At 34.9% G+C, this 27,162-nt stretch overlaps 1 protein-coding gene across 3 annotated transcripts in view; it reads right to left on the reverse strand.

Moving 5' to 3' along the window:
- EPB41L5 (erythrocyte membrane protein band 4.1 like 5) overlaps positions 1-27,162 on the reverse strand; it is a 101,871-nt gene that overhangs the window by 32,229 nt on the left and 42,480 nt on the right. For 2 of the 3 annotated variants that reach the window (XM_072960826.1, XM_015240507.3), the window contains exons 17-18: positions 7,151-7,314; positions 3,652-3,749 (exon numbers count right to left, since the gene is read on the reverse strand). In XM_072960826.1, coding sequence (XP_072816927.1) covers positions 3,652-3,749; positions 7,151-7,314 — 262 coding nt within the window. Of the gene's footprint in view, positions 1-3,651; positions 3,750-7,150; positions 7,315-23,071; positions 24,136-27,162 lie in introns of those variants that run through there. The other variant, XM_072960827.1, reaches the window with a different exon arrangement.

The following is a 27,162-nucleotide window of genomic DNA, read 5'->3' on the forward strand; positions in this document are numbered from 1 at the left end:
TCATGCCATCTCTGGACTTCCCTGTTTCCCTGACTCAGCTACCCTGATCCAAATAAGAAAGAAGACCACTAAGCAACCAATCAGCTGATTAAAAAACAAAAAAACAAATAACTTCTGTACTTATCCCACAAGAACCTCTTGATTGGTGAGCAACTCGGAACTTACTATTCCCAAGCCCGGAGTTTCCAAGCTTGCAGGTCAAAACCCTCACAATAAATTCACCTTTCTACTTTGTTTTATTCAGAGTGCAGATTCTGGTTTTTGATATACTTTCTGGTTATACTTTTAAGTATACAAAGAAAATCAAAAGAGTAAAAATGACAAAGATCATTCCAAATCATATGTGGTAGCAACCTGCTGCCAGATTAAATTCCTAACAAGAGAAAGGGTCAGCAAAGTACAACCTGGAGGCCAAATCTGGCCCATCACCTGTTATAGTAAATAAAGTTTACTGGAATACAGCCATGCTTATCCCTATATGGCTGCTTTCATGCTATAATGGCAGAGTTGAGTAAAACGACAGAGACTAGAGACAGAGACTTCAGTTGCTAAGACTGAAATATTTACTGATCTTTTAAATTAAACAGGCTGCCAACTTCCGGTCAAGAGAACACAGTCAACATGCTGTACTTTAAATCCTTCACCCTAAAAAGACTAGTTACTAAGGGCCATTCATGCTTTAATTGTGCCCCCATCCTCACTAATAAATGCAGTTTAGATTTTGTTACTTAAAGCATTTTAAAAAAATTTGATTGCTGATCAAAGAACAAGAAAAAAAAAAGATTCCTGAAATGAAATTTGAAGATAAAGAAAATCCTGGAATTGTCTCAAGTAATTAAGAGGATGAAGGTAACTGAAAAATCTGTAGATCTTGACACAGTAAGCCCTAAAGGATTTCAAACACACAGGTCAGGCAGACACCGTGAATACTTTCTAAACAAGGAGGCACCATGAAAGAGGGAAGAATCCCAACAATGACACTTAAAATCAGGGCATCTCAGGGTTGGAAAGAACGATCAGTTCATCCAACCACCAAAATATTTCAAAAGGTGATTAATTTAGCCTTGGCCTGAGGAACTTCCCACACTGGGGAATTTGCTGCTTCCTCAGGCATCTCATTCAGTTTGCAGATATTTTAGGAAATGCTTTCTTACGTTGATATGAAATCTGCATAACTCTAATGTTCTCGTTGGCCTTAACTCTTCTCTGAAGCTATTGAAAAACAAGTTACTTTATTTCCTCTTTCACATTATAGCTCTTGAGATAACTGAAGTGTTCTTTCCTGAGATTACTGAGATTCTCAGTTGTAACTTTGCTTCAAGACCCTTCACCATATTTCTTTTCTTCTCAAACTGCTTTAGTTTTCCTAAGTCATTTTTAAAGAGTGGTACCTCTCTTACTTTTTAATGCTATGGTTGGATCTCACTTTGTAAGTCCTTTCAGTCAATACAACACTGTTGGTTTGGGAGCCACACTTCATACTCCATTTACATATTCTCAAACATTTTTTTACATGTTTGTTACATTCTACCTCCCTACCCTGATCCTACATTTCTGTCAGACTTGTCACACTATACATTCTTAAATCCAATCCTTTATTCCAGCCTGTTAAAGTCTTCATGGATTCTGATTTTCCCTTTCAAATACTGTACTTCCCAGCTGTTACCCTCAGAAAATTCCATTAGTGCATGAGATCTGCAATAGGAGGTGCTCACTAGAGAAGGCCATTTGCAACACTTCCATGGGGCTAGTCGGGACAGGTCTAAGTTTCCTGAGGGCCAAGATTTTGTCATTCTTGGATTCTTCACAATATTTATTATTTTCTATCTTACAAAGTAAACAATAAACAGGTTTGTAGAACTCGATCAACAGTGTATCTATCGGGTTCTCAAGAGACTGTATCAATCCTGGGTAATGCAGGTCTGATGGGGTATGAGATCCCTTTAAAATGGGTTCTTCGGACATGAATTTGAAGTCAACTTTGTTGTCAGTAGTGCTAGTCTGAGCCTCAAGACTCTGTGGCTGGCTCAGAGCTTTTCAGTTACCTATTTTTTAGAGCTAACCATCCAACAACTGATACTTTGTTTTAGAACAATATATTTTATTTACAGTAGGTTTTTCATCCTAAAATTACTTTAGTTAGTGGAGCTGATACAAAACTGAATTCTTTTTTTGTTATTCCTGCCTGGCATTGAGTAAGCACTCACCAAATGCTAGCTATTATTTTCCTAGCTATGTGAACACCAAAATACTCCTTAACAGCATACCGTCCTTTGCCTAACCCATTCTTTTATTCTCTTTCCTATCCTGAACCCACACTCATTTTTTTCAAGGCTTCAAAACTAATTTAATAGATCCTCTGGTTCAGAGGCTCAGTTAAGTTATAGCAAAATGCACATGGAATTTTACAAAAAGAGTAAGCAGCTACTCAGTGAATTTCCATGACTCCCTTCAGTATAAGTCACTCTTCTCCCCACCCTGCCGACTCCTCCAGGATTTACCAGGCTTCATTCTTCTTTAGGTTCATTCCAGACCTCCACTAAATTTGTGTCAAATTAATTGCCAACCATCTAAAGTTTTTAATTAACCCTTCTGTCTCTCACTCTGCATTCCCCTACCTTACAGAGATAGTAAAAAATAAACAAACAACAAACAAACATAAAACTGACAATGTAAAGGAAACAATTGAAAAATACTGAGGGATTAAAAAAATGAAAGGCTTTCTGAAATTTAATCAGCTTCTTAAAGACATTTTTAAGAAAAACATACAGAAGGAAAAAAAAAGACAGACTTGGATTCAAAAAGAACAATTTTAACAATGACTATGTAAGAAGAAAATCACTCTGTACTCCATATTGGTCTCTGAAGAAATTCCAGTTAGTTATCCAAGGATGAAAGAACACTGCAAGTCAGATATTTCCCTTTCCTCTCAAAACCAAACCAAAACAAAATTCATTCTACAGACCCTTGTTATCTGTTGTCTATATATAGGAAAAAAAGGGGGTTGTCTCCAGATCATTACCTAAAATTCACTCTTCCACTTAGTGAGGACATCTGGGAACTGATACAATTAATAATTTTTATCCCATTCCATTTATTTTAGTTATCTCTGTAAGTTATTTAATGTAGAAGTATGAAAAAAATTTTAATTACCGTCAAACAATTAACTGAAGTTTAACTGGTTTAAATATATCTCACCCTGCCCACGTCATGTGAAAGGTATGAGGGATGAGGCTTAAGCATCTGAAGTTCTATTCGCTTTCTTGTTTTATTACAGAGCAGTTCCCTTCCGAACAAATCTTTTTATAATTTTAAAAGGCTTTCAACTAAGTTCTTCAATTATATCAAGATCCTCATTGGACAAAATTAGAGAAGGAATGAGCTGAATCAAAATAAAAAGTTTAACAACTGTACCACTTTTGACTGTGTTAAAAAAAAATCATGAGGTGACAATATATTATTAATGTCAAGTTACCTCCCTTCCCCCAAATATTCACAAATTTCACCTTTTTAAATGATAAACCAGGTTTATAAGAGTTCAGCACAGACAGATTTCCTAGCAAAAGAAAAAAAAAAGTATTATCTTTGGATAGAAAAGATTTCTGGGAAGTCTGGAGATGTGTGACAGGTATAAAGGAGAAATCTGAATACCTGGTTGTTGATATTAACATTGATGTTAGAATGAGGGGACGACAAAGGACTGTTTTCCATCTCAAGGTGTTTGAGCTTCTCTGAGGCATCTTTTGATGCTGGAAAAAAAAAAAAAAGTAAAATAGCCCCTTAGTCTGCTAGGCTGTCATGAGGGTATAGACTTAAGCTTTTGTTCGCCCCGACACCAGTTACCATCAGTTAAAGGTAATAATCCAGATCACCACAGAATAAAGTTTCTTTCTATATCCAGATAATTCTTAAGCAAATTAATGGAGAGTTAATTTAAATAGGAACACTGCCTTGTATCTGAACTGCTCCTAAAAAGCCACTAGATATGAAATCTCAATAGCATATGTAGGTAAGAAAGCTTACTAGCTAAAACATCTGAAGAAAAGGCAGAGAACATGTGTGACATGATCCTTTCTTCCTTCCATAACCACAACCCAAGCTCCTCCTGCCAAAACTTTGCACTTTGCTGTTTTCTTCCCTTGGCCCTGATTATACACTGCTTTCTAAACTTATGTGGAGCAAACAGATGAAGGACATACACTGATTCATTCACTGACTCAATATATACCTATTGTTAACATCAAGTGTGATGCAGGACAAGCATTTTATCTTCTCTGTGTTCCACCTAGCTGCAAAACACTTTACAAATAAAATCCTCCAACCACTGAAAAGATAATACGACAAATACAATTCAGCTTTAAATGAACTCTAATCAACAACTATTAGTTGTAATAATCTTATTTTGCAGGGACTAATTTGGTATGAGTTTGAATTTTTACCTTGTCCACTTGACAAAAAAGCTGCTGAATGCCTAATAATTTCTATATAATCAGGTAGAAGGGGGGAACAACTATGAAATCATTTCCTTTTGGTCAAAGGGATCTTTTAAAAGTGTCCATCAATTAGCTCTGTAAATCTTTCCCTTGGCTGCGTATTAGAATTAGATGTGGAGCTTTTAAAAAATATTGATTCCCAGAGCTGATCCTAGAACAATGACATGGGATTTCTGAAGGTAGTTTTCCGACATCGGTAGGTAGTTTTTAAAACTCTTCAGGTGATTTTAATGTGCAAACAAAACTAACAATCATTAATTCAACACTAATCTTCTCAAAATCTTCCATACGCATTTATTTACTTAATTGCCACCTCCTGGTTTTCTTATGCTTCAAATTATTTGACACTAAATTTTAACATGATGTTCAGATCACAGTGCTTTAGCTTATGTTGATAAATTAGTACTGTTGGGTTTGGGAGGGAGATTGGTTCAAATAAAACTTCTTCTCCTACCTTCTGTTTAGCTGAGAAATACCCTGAGATTCTAGGATAAACTTTTTAAAAAAAAGTTATCATTTATAACTACTTACCTAGGTCAATCAGGATTTTGACATTACAACCAAAAGAAAATACAGAATAAATTGGATACCAAGATTATAAGAACTTAATTCTTAACATCAAAACCTTATTTACATTGATTGACCCTGAGCAAATGTTATACATCTGAACTGTTACTAATAAAACTCCTACACTATGCAACAATTTCTTCTGCCACAACCTCTATAGCATTTAAGCTGCGCAGTAGAATGAAGGGCTCCCTCACTGTTAGGTATCTATTCCTGAAGCAGTTAAAAAATTCTTCCCTATACTGATTCCAAATCTGCTTCCCTATACTTTCAAATTGCTGATCTAAATCCACAAATAAAATGACATAAAGTAAAGTCTTTGATATAACAGGCTTTGAAATATTTGAAGTTGTTACATATCATTTGAGCTCTTCTTTTCTAGGCATCCCTAGTTTGTTCTACCATATTCCCCAAAACCAATATAATTTCCTTGAAAGTATGTACTAAGTAAATGTTGTTTGCTAATATAGTACTATTGCAGCACTGAAAGAATTTTAAAAACTTTAAAAATTCATATAACGGACATAAAATGTAATGTAAATAAAATCAATCTTGCCATCCTCTAAAAGATACTTTTTATTTTAACCCTGAAAATACTTTGTATTAAGTAACTCCTGCTTCTGGTTGAATCTAAATCCTAATGACTTTGGTCTGTTACATCTCACATCTTGCCAGTGACAAAGTGATCATTTCTAACAAGAGACAGGGTCCAGGGCAGGGCTGTGGAAACTACAAAATAACCAAAAGAAACTGTTGCAAAGAAAGTACATGAGAAATGTAGGCATTCCTTAGAGATATCACAGGTTCCATTTCAGATTACCACAATGAAGTGAGTCACATGATTTTTTTGGTTTCCCAGTACATATAAAAGTTTTGTTTGTACTATACTGTAGTCTATTCAGTGTGCAATCTATTCAGTGTGCAATAGCATTAACTCTACACAAACAATGTATAAACCTTAAGTAAAAAATACTTTATTGCTGAAAAATGCTAACCATCTAACAATGCAGGGTTGCCTCAAACCTTCATTCTGTAAACAACACAGTATCTGCAGAGTGCAATAAAACAAAGTGTGCCTGGAGTAATGGAGAGTTTTCTTAATCCAATAACTGACTACTACCTTAAAAAAAAAAACAAACAGATTAGAATACCATTCTGAAATTATCAACATAATAAATTTGTTTCCCTGACCTCAAACTCACAAGCACAATTTAAACATGGTAGATGTCAATAAAAACATAACTATGATATATCAGAACATTTGTTTAACCGTGTATTTGTAGTGATTACTTAGGGAACAAATTTTTAATGCCAATTACCATTATTACTTCAGCATGTTCTATTAACCAGAAGCACTGTGTAACTGCTCATTAACACTTCTGTGTAAATTACCAAACACTCATGCTGTATTCCACACTCTTCAGAGACAACAGGCAATTTCCCATGAGCTGTTTAAAGATGGAGTCTAATTTTAGCAATAGAAATCAAAATTGGCAAGAGTCACGTAAGTATAAGCTGCTTTTAAATGAACACACTTTACACTGAAATTCAATAGAAACTTCCTGTTTAAAGACAGTTTACACTTTAATGTCAAACCAAACTCACATAGAATTTTTCAATGTGCAATCTACTGTTTCCTTTCAACCTTTTAAGAAGTTAAGGAAAGCAGCATGCATTCTGAATTATTTATTTTTGTGGTTTTGGGCAACAACAACCCTCATTAATAACAAAATACTTTCTAGGAGTTAATCGAATGTTCAAACATTTATTCAATACTGTGCCCTAAAAAATCTTTAAGGAAACTTCTTTCTTAATTTTCACTCAAGAAACAAAAAGCAAATTTGAAAATTCAAAAATGTTTAATCACTAATAAATAATACAAATGTTTAATGGTCTCAATTATGTAAGACCATAAATATTTCAATGGACCCTTAAGCCAAAAAGGCAAGAAGGCATAACTATTCTACATTAAAATTTCAAATTCGACATTGATGCATAAAATATTATTGGAGGAACTGACTTACACAGCTCATTTCAAAGGGGAGTAAAATAAAGAAACGTCACTGATGTTATACAGAACATTTACTTACTCCCGTGTTCAACTTCAGGTTCCTCTGATCCAGTCTGCCTGGTGGTTTTGTTAATTTCATCTGGTGCCTGGGATGTGTCCATAGTGTCAAGTGTCCCAATTACATCATCAATGGTTGTTTCCAGTAAGTCTGGACTATCTAGCAAATCAATCTTCAGAGGCAAGCTGTAAAGGTAACAGAAAACTTACTTAGACCAAGAAATTTATCATGAAAAGAATTTAAAATATTAACAAAAATCTTTGTTGGAAAAAAAACTCATTTAAGAGTTCATATCCCAACTGGTTTATTCATCTGTCTAAATCCTTTGGGGCAGATTCTGTTCCATCCATGATGAAATAAAAGGGACTGAATTTATCTTTCCAACTGAAATAACCCAAGGGGAAAAAATAAACTATTTTCAAGACATCAGACATCAGACAACAAAAGTCAATGATTCGGAGTTTCGGAAAACAAATGAAATTGCTTTGAGAGAGTTTCCATGCGGTGGTGCCGAGAGATTGCAATGAGGGAGAGCACACAAGCCTCCCTTAGCTGAGAAGATGAGGCTGAGAATCCAGGGAGAACAAGCCGCTGAAATTCATAGGAAGAATACCAGACAGGAGAGAGCAAGGCTTCAAGGAGAGAATCCTGGAGGTCTACAGAAAGGCCCCCTCAAGTATCCAGCAGAGTACTAATCAGGGAATGTGCATAACTCCCTGAGGCTGGGGGCAGGGGTTGGGGGGACTATCCAAAAGGTTTTCATCCTGTTTGGCTGGGAAAATACTAGTGACACTCATACTGGACCACAATGCTCCTTTCCACGGACAGAATGTAAAAACATAACTCAAGGGCACCGAGTATTAGGAAGGTCTTGCCGCAGTAATGGAGAATAATAAATGTAGATTAAGCATGGCAACAAACGGACAGAACACAACATAAAAGTAAGACCTGAAAGGACCAAACTGTTTCCAAGTAACTCAACTGTTCCCCAAAACAAAGCTCAAGATTTAAAGGACGACAAAATGATCTGGCATCCAACAAAGTAAATTTCAAAATGTCAGGCATCCACTCAGAGATTACCAGCAATGCAAAGAGACAGGAAAAAGAAATCCCATACTAAAGAGAATAATCAATCAATAGAAACTGACACAGATGTTAGAATAGCAGAGAAAGACACTACAACAGTTACTGCAACTGTGCTCCGTATGTTCAAAAAGTTAAGCAGAAACTGGAAGATACTGAAGAAACCCAAATCAAACTTCTAGTGATGAAAACTACAATATGTGAGATGAAAAATATATTGAAACAGAGTGACAGTACACTAGACTTTAGAAAAGATACTCAAAGGCATTGCAGTAGAAACTATCCAAAATAAAATCACACAGAGGCAAATTCCACCAAAATGAAGGAATATCAAAGTTAACTGTGGGACAACTTCAAGCAACCTACTGTATGAATAACTGAAGTCCCAAAGTGAGGGTGGGACAGAGCAAATATCTGAAGAAAAAAAATGGCTGAAATGTTTAAAAAAAACCTGATGACAATTATAAACTTATAAGTCCAAGAATTTCAACAAAGCCAAATATAAGAAACACGATGAAAACTACACCAAAGCACATCATAACCAAATTGCTTAAAACCAATGATAAAAAGAAAAACTTACTAAAAGCATCCAAAAACATTATACGTTCAAAGAAGTAAAAAGACAAGGATGATAGCAGATTTCTTATTAGAAATAATTCAACTTAGAGGACAGTGGAGGAATATTTTAAAAGCACTGAAAGAAAAAACCTATCAACCCAAATTTTATATCAAGCCAAAAAATTCTGAACAAAGGAAAACCTAGGTATATACCAAAGAAAAGTGAAAACATCCACACAAAAATGTGTACACAAATGTTCACAGCATCATTATTCATAATAGCCCCAAAGTGGAAACAACCCAAATGCTCAATTGAGGAATGGATTAAATAAAACGTGGCATATCCACAGAGTGGAATTCTAACCAGCAATAACAGGAGTTAAGTACTGACACATGCTATGACACCTGGGAAACAATCTTAAGGGAAAAAGCCAGACACAAAATATCACATATTGTATGAGTCTATTCACATGAAATGAACAGCCAAATTCAGAGAGACACAGAAAGTGGATCTGTTTGCCAGGGGCTGGAAAGGAATGGGGATTGACTGCCTGGTGTAAAGTCTGAGATGAAAATTCAGTATTAAGGGCTGCCTTGACACCCTTGAGCCTCATAGGGCCCCAAAGGCCTAAGCATGAGTTTCCCTGCTCTCACCAGATATTCCCTCCCAGTCAAAAAGGTTCCCCCTCCAGGTTCTACAATCAACTAAATCAGCTGCATCCTGCCAGATTCTTAACCTAACAAGTTTCACTTCTCTGCCAGCCTGTGGTACTATTCAGACAAGCCAATCACAACCTCTGGTGGGAACCAGGGGTCATCTCATTCTCATGTTACTATAAAGCCTGCCTCCCAAAGCCCATGTTTGTTTACTTTGCTTCCAAGTGAAACACCCACATGGCCCTGTACGTTGTGAGATTTCCTCCTTCCTTAAGCCATGAGTGTATGTGTCTAATAAACTGCTGTCTCTCTCATCTGTCCAGTGCAGGGCATTGTGTTTTTGGCCATCTTGTAGTATTTAGGGTGGGGGAATCCCTCCCACACCACATGGGTGAATAGGTGATGAGCAGAACAACTGATAATAAATATGGGGTTTATTTTAGGGGGGACAAAAACATTCTAAAATAAAATTGTAATGAAGGTTGCACAATTCTATGAATGTGCTAAAAATACTGAATCGCCCACTTTGAATGGGTAAATGGTATGGTATGCAAATTATATCTTAAGAAGAAAAAAAAGACAAAATCACTGCCATTTATTAAAAGAATTCATGACCAAAAGACCAGCATTAAGGAAATGTTAAAGGAAGACTTACAGGTAGAAGTAAAATGAACGACGTGTGGTCTGAAACATACATGATAGTAAAATGCTTGAAAATGATAGTAAAAAGGCTAGGAGGGAAGAAATTGAAGGATACTACTGTAAGGTTCTTAAGCTATACATGAAATGCCCTAACACCCTTTGAAAATAGACTGTGATAAATTAAAGCTATACATGGTAAAGTAACCATTAAAGCAAAAAAAAAAAAAAAAGCAAAGAGTTCCAGCTAAAGAGTGAAAAAAGGACATACATGGAATTAAAAAAAACCACTTGATTAATAAAGAGGAAGATAAGAACAAGAAACATGGGACAAATAGAAAACAAATAGCAATATGACAGACTCACTCATATCAATAACCATACTAAATGAAAATGGTATAAACATAGCAATTTTCAAATGTAGAGATTGCCAGTTGATTTAAAAAGAAAAACCCAATTATGTGCTGCCTACAGGAAACACAATGTAAATATAAAGAAACAAAGAGATTAAAAATAAAAGGATAGAAAAAGATATACTATACTAGTCAAAAGAAAGCAATAGGGAATATACTGGTATCAAAGTAGAATTCAGAGCAAAGAATGTACTTAAAATGAAGATGATCATTTCATAAGGATAAAGGGGTCATTTAATCAAGGGAACATAATAATCCTAAATATTTATGAACTTAATGACAGAGCCTCAGAATACATGAAGCCAAAACTGAAAAACCTGCAGACTAAAGGGCAAATCAAGTATGGTTGGAGATTTCAATACCCTTCTTTCAATTAATGATAGAACAAGCAGGCAGAAAATCAGCAAGGATATAGTAGACGTGAAGAGCACTAACCACAACTTTACCTAACTGATATTTATAGAACACTCCACCAAAAACATCAAAATACATGTTCTTCTCAAGTGCACACAGAATAATGACTAAAACAGACCATATTCTGGGCCATAAACAACAGTTGGTAAATTCAAGAGGATTTAAATCATACAAAGTATGTATGTTCTTTGACCAGAACATAATTAAATTAGAAATCCAAAATAGAAAGTTCCTTAGGAAATCTCCAAATATTTGTAAACTATGTAATGCAGTTCTAAATTTAACTCATGGATCAAAAAGAACAAGGTATAACTTGCTTTATAAAGCCACAGAAATCATGACAGGTTATGTAAATTAACAGACCAAAATTCAGAGTCCAGAATTCCCTACATTTATGGTTGATTTTTGCCAAGACAAATCAACAGCAAAAGGATAGTTCTTCAACAAATGGTGGCAAGACAACTAGAAATACATGCAAAAAGATGAATTTAGACCCTTACTTCATACCATACATAAAAGTTAAATCAAAATGGTTAACAGAGTCAAACGTTAAGAACTGAAACTAAATATTTAAAGAAAATATAGGGGAAAAAAGTCTTTGACTTTGGGTTGGCAGAATTATTTTTAGATATGATACCAAAGGTACCATCCATAAAAGAAAAACTTGGACTTCATCACAATGAAATAAATGCCTGAACTTCAAAAAAAAAAAAATACCCCTATCAGGAAGGTGAAAACAGAATTCACAGATTAAGAGAAAATTTTTGTAAATCATACATCTGATAAGGGACTAGTATCCAAAATATACAAAGAACTTTTAAAACAATAATAGCCAAATAGACATTTCTCCAGAAACAATCTATAAATAGCTGATAAGCACGTAAAAAGACACTCAACATCACAAGCGCACAGGAAAACAGAAATCAAAATCATAATGAAATACCACTATTCACCCTCTACAATGGCTATAATCAAAAAGAAAAAACAAGTTTTGGAGAGGATGTGGAGACACTGAAACATTCATGCATTTCCACTCCAGAAAACAGTTCAATTTTTTCAAAAGTTAAAATAGGAATTCACTACACAACCCAGTAACTTTCCTCCTAGGAACCTATTCAAGAGAAACAATACCCTATGTCCACACAAAGACATGTACAGGAATGCTCATAACATTATTCACAGTCAGAACATGGAAACAATGCAAATTTCCAACAACTGGTGAATGGATAAACAAAATGTGGTATATCCATAAAATGGATTACTATTCAGCAATTGAAAGGAACATACTAGGATACATGGATCAATCTCAAAAACATTATGCTAGATGAAAGAAGCCAGACATAAAACGCTATATACTGTATGATTACATTTATATAAAGTGTCTAGGAAAGTTAAATTTATAAAGTTTGAACTTTTGGGGATGATGAAAATGTTCTAAAACTAGATTGTGGCGATGATTTTTCAATTTTACACATTTCTAAAAATTGTGGAATTGTATGCTTATAATAAATGAATTTTATAATATATAAAAATAGAAAACAAAGTTGCTTAAAAAAAAAAAACCTTAACCAAGTACAGAATTTTCAAACTAGAAAGTACTAATCTAGTTCAGCAAACTTGTAGGATACAAAATCAATCAATACCCACAAATCAATTGTATATATCGATGCAATGAAAGCACGAAAGTGAAATTAAAATAATTCAACCAGAAATCCAAAATATTCTATTTTACCAGTTTTTTAAAGAATGAGACTCTCAACCCAATTCACCTGCCCTGAGAATGCTCAAAGTTTGTATACATCTTATTTTGTTGATCTAATACTAGGCGGAAAGAAATTGCCAGTGACATGCTTTCCTAGAGGAAAATGATGTCTGTATTTTAATTATATACCGTGTCTTTGACCCAAATAGTAAGAAATTCTTTTGCAAACTGTTAAGAGAAAGTAAAAACAAAGAAAAAGAACTTACACACAAGTCAAGAGATGTGTGTCCCAGTCCTATCTCTGCCAACTACCTGGCTGTACAACTTTGGACAAGTCGCTTTTCCTTCATTTTCAAAATGTGTTCTACAGAGCCCAAAGATTCCAGACTTACATGATTTACAGAAAATACAGAAATAGTGGTAGACTTTTGGTATCCACATGGTAGCTTTCTCATGGGATTTTATTTGTCATTCCCAGATAAATTTAATTAGAAGAATTTCTTCACTAGAACTCATTTGGAAACCACTGCAGTAAAGGCACTTCAGGAACATTTCATCTTGAACACTGTAAAAATCTATTAATGTAAAACCATCTCATCTGCTCATTTTCAAGCCTTTTTCTACTGGTCCAATTGTTATCCTTCCTAAGGGTGAATCAGTGTTAACTTGTGAGGCTTTTAAAAAAAAAAAATAAGGATAACAGTATCAAAAGAAAAGATGGTGATAGGGAACAAATGAAAGAAAAGAGGCAGAATATTGTAATTTGTTGAAGCTGGTTGATGAGAATGCTGCAGGTCATCATATGTTCTATCTTTATATAATTTTGAAATTTTCATCATAAATTTTTAGAAATATGGATATCAATATTTTTGGACAAGAATATGAGAACTGGTAGAAGTTCATCTCCTGTGGTCCTAATGTGGACACATGACAAACTATTTTTTTAACTACACATGTATAGTCTGTTCAGGCTACTATAACAGAAACACTATAGACTAGGTAGCTTACTGACAACAGAAATTTCTCTCACAGTTCTATAAGCTGTAAAGACTTTCCAGCAGATATGGTGTCTGGTGAGGGGCCCTCTTTTTAGCTAACAGACAACTGTCTTTTTGCTGTGTCCTCACATGGAAGAAGGAATGAGGGGTCTCTTTTATAAGGGCACTAATTCCATTTGTGAGTTTCCACCTTCAGGAAGTTACCTCCCAAAGGTCTTACCTGCAAACATTGTCACACTGGGAATTATATCTCAGCATATGAATGGTAGGGGGAGCCCAAATACTCAGTCCATAGTATTAAAAAATAAGATTAAAAATTCCATGAGTCAGAAATGAAATAGAAGCTCACATATAAAAGAATTTAAGAACAATGGTTTTAAAAATACTCATGGTATGGGTTAAACAGTGCCCCCCACCCAAATGTATAAGTTGAAGACCTCATGCCCAGCACCTCAGGATGGGATCTTATTTGGAAACAGGATAGTTGAAGATGTTAAGGTAGGATGTGATCATACTAGAGCAGGGTAGGCACTTAATCCAGTATGACTGATGTCCTTATAAAAGGGGGAAATATAGACACAAGGCCATGTGGAGATGAAGGCAGAGATCAGGCAATGATTCTGCAATCCAAAGACTGCTAGCAAACCACCAGAAGCTAGGTGGGAGCCCCAGAACAGTTTCTCATAGCCCCCAGAAGGAAGCAATCCTGCCTATATACCATGATCTCTTAGACTTCTAGCCTCTAGAACTGTGAGACAAAATTTCTGTTGTCACTCAGTTGTAACAGCAGTCCTAGGAAACAAATCATCTCACACTCTAAAGATGAGCAGGACTTACTAAAAAGAACTTGAGAGTACTACATTATCCAGGACATAAAAGAAAACATAAGAAATCCAAAGGGACATTCTGCAAGGGTATTCAAAGGACAAGAGAGCACTTTTCCTTTCCCCAGGAGAGTAGGGCACTGCAAAATCACATCACGTAAATGGAGGCTCTCAAAGAATCTGTAAGATAGGAGAACAGCATCTTACTTCGTGGTGGGGGTGTTGCTGAGCATTAGAAACTACTAGGCCCATGTCAGGTGTGGCATTGGGAGAGCGCTTAGAAAACTGTAATGTACAACTCACTAAGTTTGAGAGTATGTGTAAATGTATTTCCCATGTAGGGAAGTACATCTTTCAGCACAGCGAGGTCCAAACTCAGTGAGCTGACTGGAGCTTACCTTAATAATATGCGGCAGTTGGGGGTATGGTCAGCTGTTGGAAAAGCTACATTTACAGTGTTTGGCAGGGCAAGAATGCACAGTTTCCCACAGGCTAAATTTGGATTAAGTCACACATCAAAATGAACAACAGGAGTGGATGATAATTTTTAAAAATTCACCAGTCTACTAATAACAAATTATTTCCTTTAAAGGTGAGAAGAGGAAAGCTTTCTTTTACAGAAGAATGCCGACTCGTATTTGTAGAAAGAAGGACAGAGTTGAAAGTCACCATGTTGTAAACAGCAAAATAACAATAATTGATTTGGGCAAAAATTATCAATGGATGCTTAAAACCACTAGATAAAAAGACTTTTAGGGAATAGGATATCCATTCAGTCTCAAAATCACACTCCACAGATTAAAAGGGAAATAGGTACTTTTACAGAGAAATCTGGTGGGCATCACTTTAACCAAAACACTAGTAAAAATTTTAGCCTCATCTAATCATAAGACAGCTACACAATCTAAGTTGAGAGGTATTCTGCAAAGAAACTGGCACAGACTTTTTTTTTTTTAAATGTCAATGCCATGAAAGGCAAAAAAGGTTGGGGAACTTTTCATGATTAAAGAAACATGAAAAACTAATTGATATCTTGACTGAATACTGAATCAGGCAGAAAAACAGCTATCAGGCAGGAAAAAAGCTACAAACCTTTATAAATGCTATAAAGGGCATTTACTGAAACATTTGGGAAAATCTGAGCATGAACTATAGTAGTGTTAGAACAATGTTAACATTTCTGAGTATACTAAATACGTTATATACAAAACTGTCTCTAGTTTTGAAGATACATGCAAAAGGAAGTATTAAGCAATACAGTAATATGTCTGCATTGTGATCCTCAATTAGTTTAGTGAAGAAAATAAATGTCAGCAAACAGGCAAAACATTAACAGGTGAAGGCTCTAGGGGAAAGGGCATATGGCTATTCATCACTATTCTTTCAACTTTCGTGTGGGCTTGAAGTTTTCCAAAATAAGCAGCTAGGAGAAAAGAAAAAACTTATGAACTTCCCTTGAGCCAAGGATTAAGTCCAGCTTAAAATCCATTCAGTGGAACTCCACCCATGAGAAAAATGTCCCAGGGTAAGATGACCCAAGCAATAAAAGTATATTCATGGGCAAGAGCTGAACCAGCAATAAGGGAGAGAAAACGTGTTGCAAGAGATGAAATATGAAGTGTACTGCCTATGTTGGGGGAAGTGATGGGTTCTATGAAGGCCTCTGAAAAACACGTACTAATGTGTAGCACAAAAGAACTAGCACTTGTATTTATGCCATGACACCTAGCTGGATTACAACAGCATCATTTACATATGGCTTTGCCCCCTTTCCTCTTTCTCCTTTGTCAACCCTGAAAGTAAGTACCATGAGAATAAGTGGGAGAAAGTGAAGATTAAAACAAACCACCACCACCACCATGGGAATGAGAATGGGGGAAGGGGAAATCTTTAAATTGGTGTAAGATTAGAACTGGACCTTCTGCAACTTAAAGTATGCTTTAAATACTAAAAATAAGATGGTCTTTATAGGTACAAATGATGGCCTAGAAAGAGAAAACAGGAGTTGACCTTGTATAGATGAAGACAGCAATTAATAGAAAAACAAGGCAGAGGACTCAGCCATTTCCAAAAACAACAGTGATAAACTCCCAGGAATGAATTTGGGCTCAAGCCAGGAGGAACTCAGGGAGCTGAGAGTGGAAATAGGCACTGGAATCAAAAATCCAACTCCCTGGAGTAAATGAGACACCTCCTGTGAGGCAGAGAACAAGAGTCAGATTGATTACTTGAAACCAGGGAACTGTATCTTCTAGATACAAACAGAGGCTAAAAAAGCGCAAGTCACAAGTTCAATTTCAAATGAAAGCAAAGTGCTTACCTGAAATGAAGGGAAGAATTAGAAATATCAGTGCAACCAACAATCAAACCACCATATCCTGGCTCAAGGACTGGAGACAATTTCTCTGAAAGATCCTACTATAAGACCTTCAGAGCTGAAGACTTCAAAAAGTCAGGGCTGGGGCAATTTCAAAACTGCCTTATAGGAAAGGGTTAGCATGGCAAGAAGGAAAGAAAAGAAACCCACTGAAAGAAAACAAGACAAGATAAACTCAAACAAAAAACTACAAAGCATGTAAAGAAATCTGATGCTAAGACAGACAACCAAAGGAACCCAAGAAATGGGAAAATTTACATCTGAGTAAGTAGAAAGGATAATACAATCTAAAAATGAGTTTAAAATAAGTATATTAAATGTGCTGGAAGACAGAAAGGAAGGTGCTTATGAAACTATAACAGCGTATTCTGAGAAATGAGAAATTAAATGAGTCATTAAATTAAATATTCAGAAGAAGGGACATGGAAAACAGTACGGAGAGTCCTCAAAAATCTATAAAAACAAACTTACCGTATGATCCAGCAATCCCACTCCTGCCATATATCCAGCGGGAACCTCAATTCAAAAAGACATCCACACCCCAATGTTCATAGAAGCACAATTTACAATAGCTAAGACATGGAAACAACCTAAATGTCCACTGACAGATGACTGGATAAAGATGTAGTATATTTACACAATGGAATACCATTCAGCCATAAAAAAATAAAATAATGCCATCTGCAGCAACATGGATAGACCTGGAGAATGTCATTCTAAGTGAAGCCAGAAAGACAAAGAAAAATACCATGTGATATCATTTACATGTGGAATCCTAAAAAACAACAACAACAACAAAAAGACAAACTTATTTACAAGACACAGACTCACAGACACAGAAAACATATTTATGATTACCAGTAGGGGAAGGGGGTGGGAAGGGATACATTGGGAGTTCAAGATTTACAGATACTCACCAATATATATAAAATAGATAAATTAATAAATTTATACTGTATAGCACAAGAAACTATATTCAGTATCTTACAGTAATTCATGGTAAAAAGAATATGAAAACAAATGTATGTATGTCCCTATATGACTGAAGCATTGTGCTGTACACCAAAAATTGACACAACACTGTAAACTGACTGTACTTCAATAAAAATATATTAAAAAAAGTGAGAAGTGAGGAGACGGTAGAGGCTTCAAAGAGGAGAAATTACTGCTGGCATAGTGGGAAAATGAATAGATTAAGGAAATATGGTAAGAATTCAGATAGCACTGAAGACCTAACTTGAGCTTACTGGCCAAAAATTAAAGAAAGACCATTTAACAATATTGCATTTCACATTCACCATCTACATGCAGAGTAGACAGAAATGGATTTATCCAGGATTAAACTAGATGTGTACCACAGGGGAAGGGTCAAGAAATTTGAGGGTCCATGCAAAGGAGTAATTATAAGTGACTGTGTATACGAAAGTGAGAAGGAAGCGGTACTCTGGTAGGTATGCAGCAAATAATGAGGTGAATCAAAAAAGGAGACACTAATATGACTCCCAAGATCTTTCACTTAAAAACTGCAATGTTTGCCTCAGGTCTCTTTACCAAGTCCAAACTCCTCAGACTGACATTCAGTGCCTTTCCAACTTACTGAATTATTTTTAATGACTATTACTCCAGCATAACTGTAAAGATCCAATCAAAGTGATAACCTGGATATTCTAGAGTACCCAAATCTCCCCAGGTCTTTCTAAAGACTTCCAAAGGTTATGCTAGAAGAAAGAATCAGCTCCACAGCAAAAAAGAATTAATGTAAGTTGTTAAAAGTGGGTCTTATCTCCAAACTCCTAGCAAGTCTGCAATTAAATAATCACTGAAGCTAACTGCTGGGCTACCAACACAACTTTGTCATAAGAAACTCTTCTATGTAATCATATATATTGTAGTGATATTTTACATGCTGGGATGTTTCCACGATTTCTCTGGATACTCCTCTAACTAGTTTCACCAAAAAAACCAAAAAACAAACAAAAAACCACACCAGCAACTGGCTTCCTATTATCATCTCTTACTTTGATTCTTTTACTCCATTCCTAATAATTTAAAATATTTTTCTTTTACTATAACAACATCAGTCATGTCTATGGACTAAATTTTTACTAAGAAATCTGCAACGTTTTATGAATCCTAACCATATACTGGTATATCTCATTTCCTTCTTCTTTATTAAAATTAGTTAAAAACAAAACAAAGAAGAATTCCTTCAACAAGAAGTAAGGTCTGCAGCTGTTGAACCTGTTTTTCGGAGGAGGAGACATAGGTTTATTACACCACTAAGGGAGTCTTCAGTCATATTCCTTGGAGAATGTTGTTCTCCAGGTCAGGTATCTCTTCTCCATGCCAATGTAAACAAAATGTTGGCCAGTTGTCAGGAACAAAATGTATGAAGTTCACTAAGCACCATCAACTAGAATTAAGGCTACAGCTTGTTGTTAGGAGCAGAGTCTTAGGTAATTATCTAAAAACAAAACATCTGTGAGAACAATTTCTTTGGAAATAACAGGAACACTTGTTTTCCCCACTTAAGCATAAAAATTAAAATGTATCATTTAAAAAGCCACAGAAACATTTTTTCTTTTGATCAATTTCCTTTGAATTTTTCTCTTTATCAATTCACTAATTCTCTGAGCCCAATATTATTATCCTTCTCACCAGCCCAAAGAGCTCAAAGCAGCTGAAGGGTATATAACAAACTAGAAATGGTCAAGAAATGAAGAAAAAGTGACAGAACACATCCTCCTTGTGCCTCCTGTCCTAGTATCTATGCCACCAAGGTTAATGCCAACTCAGGAGGACAAAATTCTCACAGTGATTTCATGTGACTAAAGTAAAAGTTACTTTATATGAACAGAGGATGGGAAATTTTTAGACTCTTGGAGAAGGGGAGCTGAAGAAGAATATCATAGCTAAATTCACGTGATTCATAATACCTAGGAGAGACCTGACAAATCACATTTTAGGCAAGAGACAGAGGCATATGGAGAGACAGATGAAGAAAGACAGGGAGTTTCCCCATCACAAAATTATGTTCAAATTCTGTCCTTTACATAAAAGCATCTCACATGCAAGCATTTACAAATTCTGGAAGCAAGGTATAACTGATGATGTGGTATAATTTATATTAAAAATATAAGAAGCATGTGGTGGTAAAGAGATTAAATGTTACTGGTGCAAGATGATTTTATCTTTGTAAATCTATACAAGCCCTATATGCCAAGGATATAAAACAAATGAAAGCAACGTGATATTACTTTCAAACCCTAACACACAAAATAATACCCTTTCAAAGCAATTAACAATGGTTTAGAAATGAGTTTGCCTGGACCCAAACAGTTAAAGTACCATGGTTCAAATGATTACTACTCCCACCATCAGAGCATGCTACATTGCTTGCTCTGGAAGATGGGACAACCATCTTCCAACTTTTTTCAGTTTACATCTGTGAACATATAGGGAAGTAAAACGGATCAAAGCTGAGGATTAGTGTTCTTACGCCTGCAAAGCCAGTCATTTCCACCATACTCTTCTTCCTGAAACCCTGAAACACCATAATCCTCTGCTCCTTACCCCTTTCTTCTATTGTACTGTTTGGCAAGATGGACATATGACATACGTGACATTAGGACACATGAAAGTTATAAAGCAGGGTTATTAAATCAAAATAATTTTTAACATATCAACCAAGCAAATATGCAAAAATCTAGTAAATAAGAGAAACTTACATAATTAAGGCTCAGCTAATCCTTTTATCCTATGAAACAAGCAAGCCCCCTCCCTGTTCTCCATTCAGGAGACACTTCAGTTTAATAACCTGACATGTTTACATGGCACCTTTTACATATCAGACAATATTAACAATAACACTGTTAACATTGACCCAAGTGTTATAAATAGCAACATTTTCTGAGTCAATACTTTAGATATGAATCAAAAAGTCCCCTTAAAGTGATTTGAATGTATATTCATGTATGACTGAAAAACCGTGCTATACACCAGAAACTGACACAACATTGTAAACTGACTATAACTCAAAAAAAAAGAAGAAAAAAAAGTGATTTGAATTATATTGATATTACAATATTTGTAAACTGGCTGCCTTTAAAAATATAGATATTATATACATAGTAGGACAAATGAAGTTTGTTCTTCTCTGTAAATTCATTTAAAAGTATATCTACGATTACACTATCAAGATTATAAAGGTTAGATTATACTCAGAGATAGGTAAATGCCTTTGAAATGTTTTTACCATCAAAAGAAATAATGACCTAAAGAGTTCATATATGGGAGTTTGAGATTTGCAAATGTTAACCACTATAAATACAAGAAGAGACAAAGAACAAATTTCTTCTGTATAGCACAGGGAACTATAATCAATATCTTGTAATAACATTTAGCGAAAAAAATGTGAAAACAAATGTATGTAAACATATGCATGACTGGGACATTATGCTGTACACCACAAATCGACACACTGTAACTGATTATACTTCAATTAAAAAAAAAGAACTCAAGTATTTTCATGTATGAAAGTGTGAAGGTCACTAGCTTTGCTGTCTTTCTCTAAGGTTCTCTGCCTACAAAAATGCAGCTGAAACACAACCAACTTAATTCAAGATTTTAAAATGACTTATGCCAAGTAAAATTAGCCAAAGCACTGAAATTGAATCACATGGTCTTGGAGTTCTAGGCTGGCGGCTCCCTCTGATCAAAAGGACAGTAACCAAGTAAGGTGCTTCTAGACTATATTAGTTCCCTAATCAAGGATGTAGGATCGCTGACCCCTTAAAGCATAATAAAATGCACAATATAAGTAAGTTGGTGACAATTTATTTAATTTAGGTTGAGCTACCTGTAAATTCTTCATACCTCTGGGAACAAGTTGTATATTCATCTTGAAAATACCAGTAGCAACAACAAATATTCATAATATTTGATATGAAATCCTGCATCATTATAAGAATTTCTATAAAATAGACAAATTTGATTCTACTACTTTCCAGTCTTAGCCCTTAACTTCCCCTAACCCCTTTCCTGTCTTCCCCCATCACCCCTCCAACCCAGTTTCTATCATCAGGAATTTACATATAAACTATTTTATAACAAGGTTTTCAAACAAAGAAAAACCATGATGTGATTCTCCCATCACTTAAATGTAACAGTATTAACTTTAATTCTAAGTACAAAAATGACCACTTTCAATATAAACTAAAGATCTTATTCTTCAATTATAATCTTTCCATATTTCCCAAAGTTAAGATTCTGATAAGATACATGAGGCACTGCATTAGCAGTCTGACCTTCAGACTTTTAAGATTAATTTTAAAGTGAGAGAAGTCAAACCACAGCACCTTCTAAGAGATAAGGAAAGCTGTAGTGTTATTATACCCCTTTTTGGTTTCTATTGGAGAAATAGCAGATTCTTAATCATACTCACACCCATGAAAGCTTTCCTTTAATAGCATAAACTAGAGTTTCTGTACTTAAAATTTTATGATTCTAACGCCTTTAAGAAAGAAGTCACTGAAGATAGTACTTGACAACTAGAATCCGAGCTATGGAACGTCTTAAACAATTATGAGAGATAAATATTAGTGGCCATTTTTAAGCACACTAAATGATGATGGACTTACCGAGGTAGGGAGCTGGGCTACTTATGTACCTGTTCCTACTTAGAGGATACATTAAAGAATACTTTCAGCACCCAGCCCCTTATGTATGACTGTGTTAAATTCACACTGAAACCTGCCTATAAATTTTTCCGTAAATATTACTTACTTCTAGTTATGTCTTCTATTGACAAGCTATATTATATTTGCAACCAAGAATCCAGTAATAAGGTCCTCTAAAACCTTCATCTATGTCTAGCAGAGATGGATAAGACTGCCCTCTAACTCTGTAGTGAGAAGGATGGTAAACAGGTTACTTTATTTATAATGAAGCTTCATTATCTTGAAGTATGATAAATCCTCAGACTATAAAACATCTTCAAATTATCATACATATAGTTTAAAAGTTTGAAAATTTTGTTTAAAAATTTTAAAACTCTAAAAAGACAAAAGAAATGCTTCCCTTATATCATTTCCTATTACATCAGAAATATACTTCTTCCAGTTAATTTGTCTCTATAATTAAAAGCAAAGAGCTTAGACAATTTTACTGTCCAACTATAAAATTATATTCTGAAATTAATAAAGGACCAAAAATAGTAACATACGCAAAAGTTGAAAGTGGTTAAAATGATATGTGATAACCTATTAAAAGTGATATGGTTTTGGCTTCAGAACTTTATTTTAAAGGTTGTACAAGGCCAGATTATGAGGCTATTTGCAAACCTGGGAAATCTACTAGATGCATGAGATAAAAGAACAATGAAAAGACAAAAGTGAAATACATGTTTCATTCTGTACAACCGTTCAGTAGTAATGTAACCATTTAGTTAACCACTGGTTAATCAGTTAATCACACAAAAGTAACCATTCAGAATTATCTCTCTACATGAGTTACATTAATATGATTTCTGGACCTTCTGGTAATTTAAAATACTTGTATTTATTAGAAAGTAAGTTCTTAATTTAAGATTACATTAATTAAAACTATAGAATCTTAGGCACTTAACTGAAATAAAAGCCTGGGTTACTTTAAAAGAATTATAAATAGTGTATAAGAAAAAAAAAATACTATATAAGAGTAGTTTTATAAAAATATCACCAAAGGCTGATATATTATGCCTGAAAATTCTTCCTTTTGTGTGAGCTTTTAGTATGTCTGATTCTTTTAACCTCAATCTATCTGTATGGCATGTAGTTGTGTGATAATGGGCAGCTTGTTGGTAAACACAAATCTCCTGAGACATCTTCTAAGTGATGTGTTAACATGCTAAAATCATTAAAAAAAAACTTCCAAAATTATGATATACATATCCTTTTCAACACAAAAACACATGTCATTATCATTGATGGCATATAGCTCCTTCAGATCCTTTTCCCTTTCACAAAAGAATTCAATTACAAACAACACTACCCTACTAGTGATTAAATATAAAAATAACTTCTCCCAACTTTTCCTAATGTGATCAATCCTCTGTAAACTCTAGGAAATGTATACCATCAACTTCCATGACAAAGAGTCCCAATGCCTAAGAGACTTAACACTCATATGTCAGTCATGGCTGCAGGGCCAGGAAAATGACCATCATGATGGACTCCTGCATTCTTCACATTGTGCTCATGGACAAAGTCAGTGTAGTTTCTATGTGCAGGCTGGGGTGGGGACAAGGCCCTTGTGTTCCACTGGTTTCCACCACGTTGACGGCAGTCACTGGCAGCAGAGAGCCTGGATGGTTGGGGAGTGGGAGGGGAGCACAGTTAGTCAATAGGAATAGGAGAAAATGAATGTGTATGAGGTAATAAAAGAGAAAGGCAATGGGACCAGCATGCACCAGTGCTACAAGCAGTTATCAACATCTACTCCATGCAATAACATTCAAGATAAACAAAGAGGGGAAAACCTACAAAGTTACATGTAATGGAAAATGTCAATATGGAAATATGTATAAGAAATCAGTCAGTTAAGTGAATTAAATAAAGAGGAAATTTCACAGATAGCAAGACACTGTATCTGTCCCTGATGTCACTATCAAAATTAAAAGCAGAAATGTCATTTAAGGTTCTAATGAGAAGAAAAAATATTTATAATCTACTTAATTCAAGTGTTTTGAAAGGACAATTCTACATAAGGACAAAGCCGTATACAGAAAAGGGCGATTGTGAAAAGTTATTTCACAAATCAAGTGATTTCAGAAAACTGAAATCCAAGAAGCAAAATTCAGAAATAGTATTATAAAAATCTACCCTCACAGAGGCCATGTAATTTTACATCAATGTGTCCAATTAAGGAGACAATCACTGTTTCTTCTATAATCAAAGTTTATAGGACCTCAGAATGAAATTCAACAGGTACAGATAATGTGATAACATTGTAAGCCCCCTCCAGGAAATAGTTAGATAAGCATAAGCGATATAAATAAGCCTATGAAAGTAGGAGAGTGAAACATGCACACAAGCAGCTCCTGGTTAGAGATGATCAGAGTCCTCCAGTAGAAAGAAAACATGTGCCAAGGTTTTGTGACATGGCAAAAAGGGCAGCACATATTTAAGATAACTACAAAGGGAAAAATAAAATCATCCTAATTATAAAAAAAAAGAAAATGCCTCAGAATAAGATTTTTAAATGAGAGTATTTTTCAAACTCAACCAAAACATGAATCTTCACCTTTTTTCCTTAAGGAAACTAAAAACAAATTAGCTAACAGGATTTTTCAGAACAAACTTGGAAACCTTTTTTTTACAATAAAATCATCTTTCCTTCAACTGAAATATAAGTTGTTCATCCGCTCTAACCCATAAAATTCACAATCCTTAACATAGGGTCTATGAAAATTTAGGAAATTAAATTAGGTTTATGTTCTCCCCTACATATGCAAGATTTTCCAAATATTATTCAGCTTTGTTTATAAATAATTCGTGGATTTAAAATACATAAATTATTTCTCAAAAGACAGTTTCAATATTAGATAATTCTACGTTATTAACATATCAAACCATTCACTGAAATAATGATGTCATTCAGAAGATACCAGCAAGAAAAAGTTAAACAACTGGACAGGGAGTAGGTATAGATTAAATTGGCTAAAAGTTATCTGCCAGAAATAGACTAGTCCGTTATTCTGGCCAACTGTTCAAACCTAGGGAGTATTTCTAAATTTTATTAACTTATCACATTTCCAAATTTTATTAACTTATCACTTTCTAAAGGAGGACTGTTTTATATTTATGTAAAAGTATTAGTAAGAATCAAAGCATGCAGCAACAAAGAATGAAATGTAGAATACATTTTAAATTAAGGCTGGGGAATCCATTAGCTCCAAGCCAGGTCAGTTCCATATTCAGTTCCATGCCACTGTTAACATACACTGAGGCTCACTAGGTTTTGAGGATCATCATTTGACTCCATTTCAGCAAAGGAGGTCTCAGCACAAGTACACAAAGGAAGGACATACAGCTCCAAATTTTTCATTTTTCTTGATATTCAATAATCTCTGATACAATATTCTCTTTTCAAAGGCTGCATCAAAGGTACTGAGTAATGACTAACAAATCAAGTTAAACAGAATTAAATATGTATTAATTAAAACTGGAGGGTGGGAGGGTATAGTGCAGTGGTAGAGTGCGTGCTTGTTAGGCTGCACGAGGTCCTAGGTTCAATCCTCAGTACCTCCATTAAAAATTAATAAATCAAAATAAAGTAACCTAATTACCCCTACCAAAAAATTTTAAAATAAAACAGGAAAACTAAAGATTTAGTGTCATAATACAGATGCAAACACACTAAACTCTCATTTTATACTAATATAAAAGGTAAGCATGTATTAAATGAGTTCTTTTATAGTTCAAGTCTCAGTACTGTTTCCTTGCCAACATCAAAGAGATAAAATATAGCTGCTAACGGAGCTGTGTTTTCAGTAAAAAACTGAAGAAACTTTTTAATGGCTTAAAAAAATAGACCAACATTTGACATTTAGAAGTCTTTATACTTGAAGTATGTGCCCACATGCACACACAAAGCACTCCCGCACCACACTCTCAAGCAGAAAGGGGAAAAAAGGATTTTCCTTAAGGAAAACACGGGCAGGGGTGTGGGAGGGAGGAAGGAAATCCCCTTAATCTTGGAAAATAATCAAGTTATTTGGAACTGAAGTAAAAATATGCCCAACCATCAAAAGCAAAGCACCTTGCAGTTAGTTCCAGCCATAATAAACAGTGAAAAACAATTACATAGCAAAGACTGAAAATAATCACCAACCACTGTTGACCCACCACCATGAAGGAAGAACTGGTTGCACAGAAAGCTGACCAAAACCTTGAGATCACCACAGAAACTCATTAGATTTCAGGTACTACACAAACTAAGAGCAAGAGAAAAAGAGAAAAATCCTATAAATTATTAAAGTTCATTTCATAAACAGACACCAAACTTGAACAGATGATGCAACCAACATGGCATTCAGTCAAATAATTCCCAAGGAGCCTCCCATGCCACATACATTTATTTGGGGAAGGATGAACCCTATTGATTAATCCCAATAAGCCACAAAGTATCCATATTTATGTACTTACTATTAATCTAAAAGAAAAAAAAAAGACTCTGGGAATCTAAACAAATGAAGTATCTTCCCTGTCATCCGATTCCCCCCACATGGAGTATTTCATGCTTTGTTTATATTGAACTATATTACGTTTCCTTTTTGGCTTTATCTTCAGCTCTTAATGAAGAAACACATCCAAAGCAGCAGCAGCATGT

Source organism: Vicugna pacos, chromosome 5, assembly GCF_048564905.1.
Source record: "Vicugna pacos chromosome 5, VicPac4, whole genome shotgun sequence".
NCBI classification, from domain to species: Eukaryota; Metazoa; Chordata; class Mammalia; order Artiodactyla; family Camelidae; genus Vicugna; species Vicugna pacos.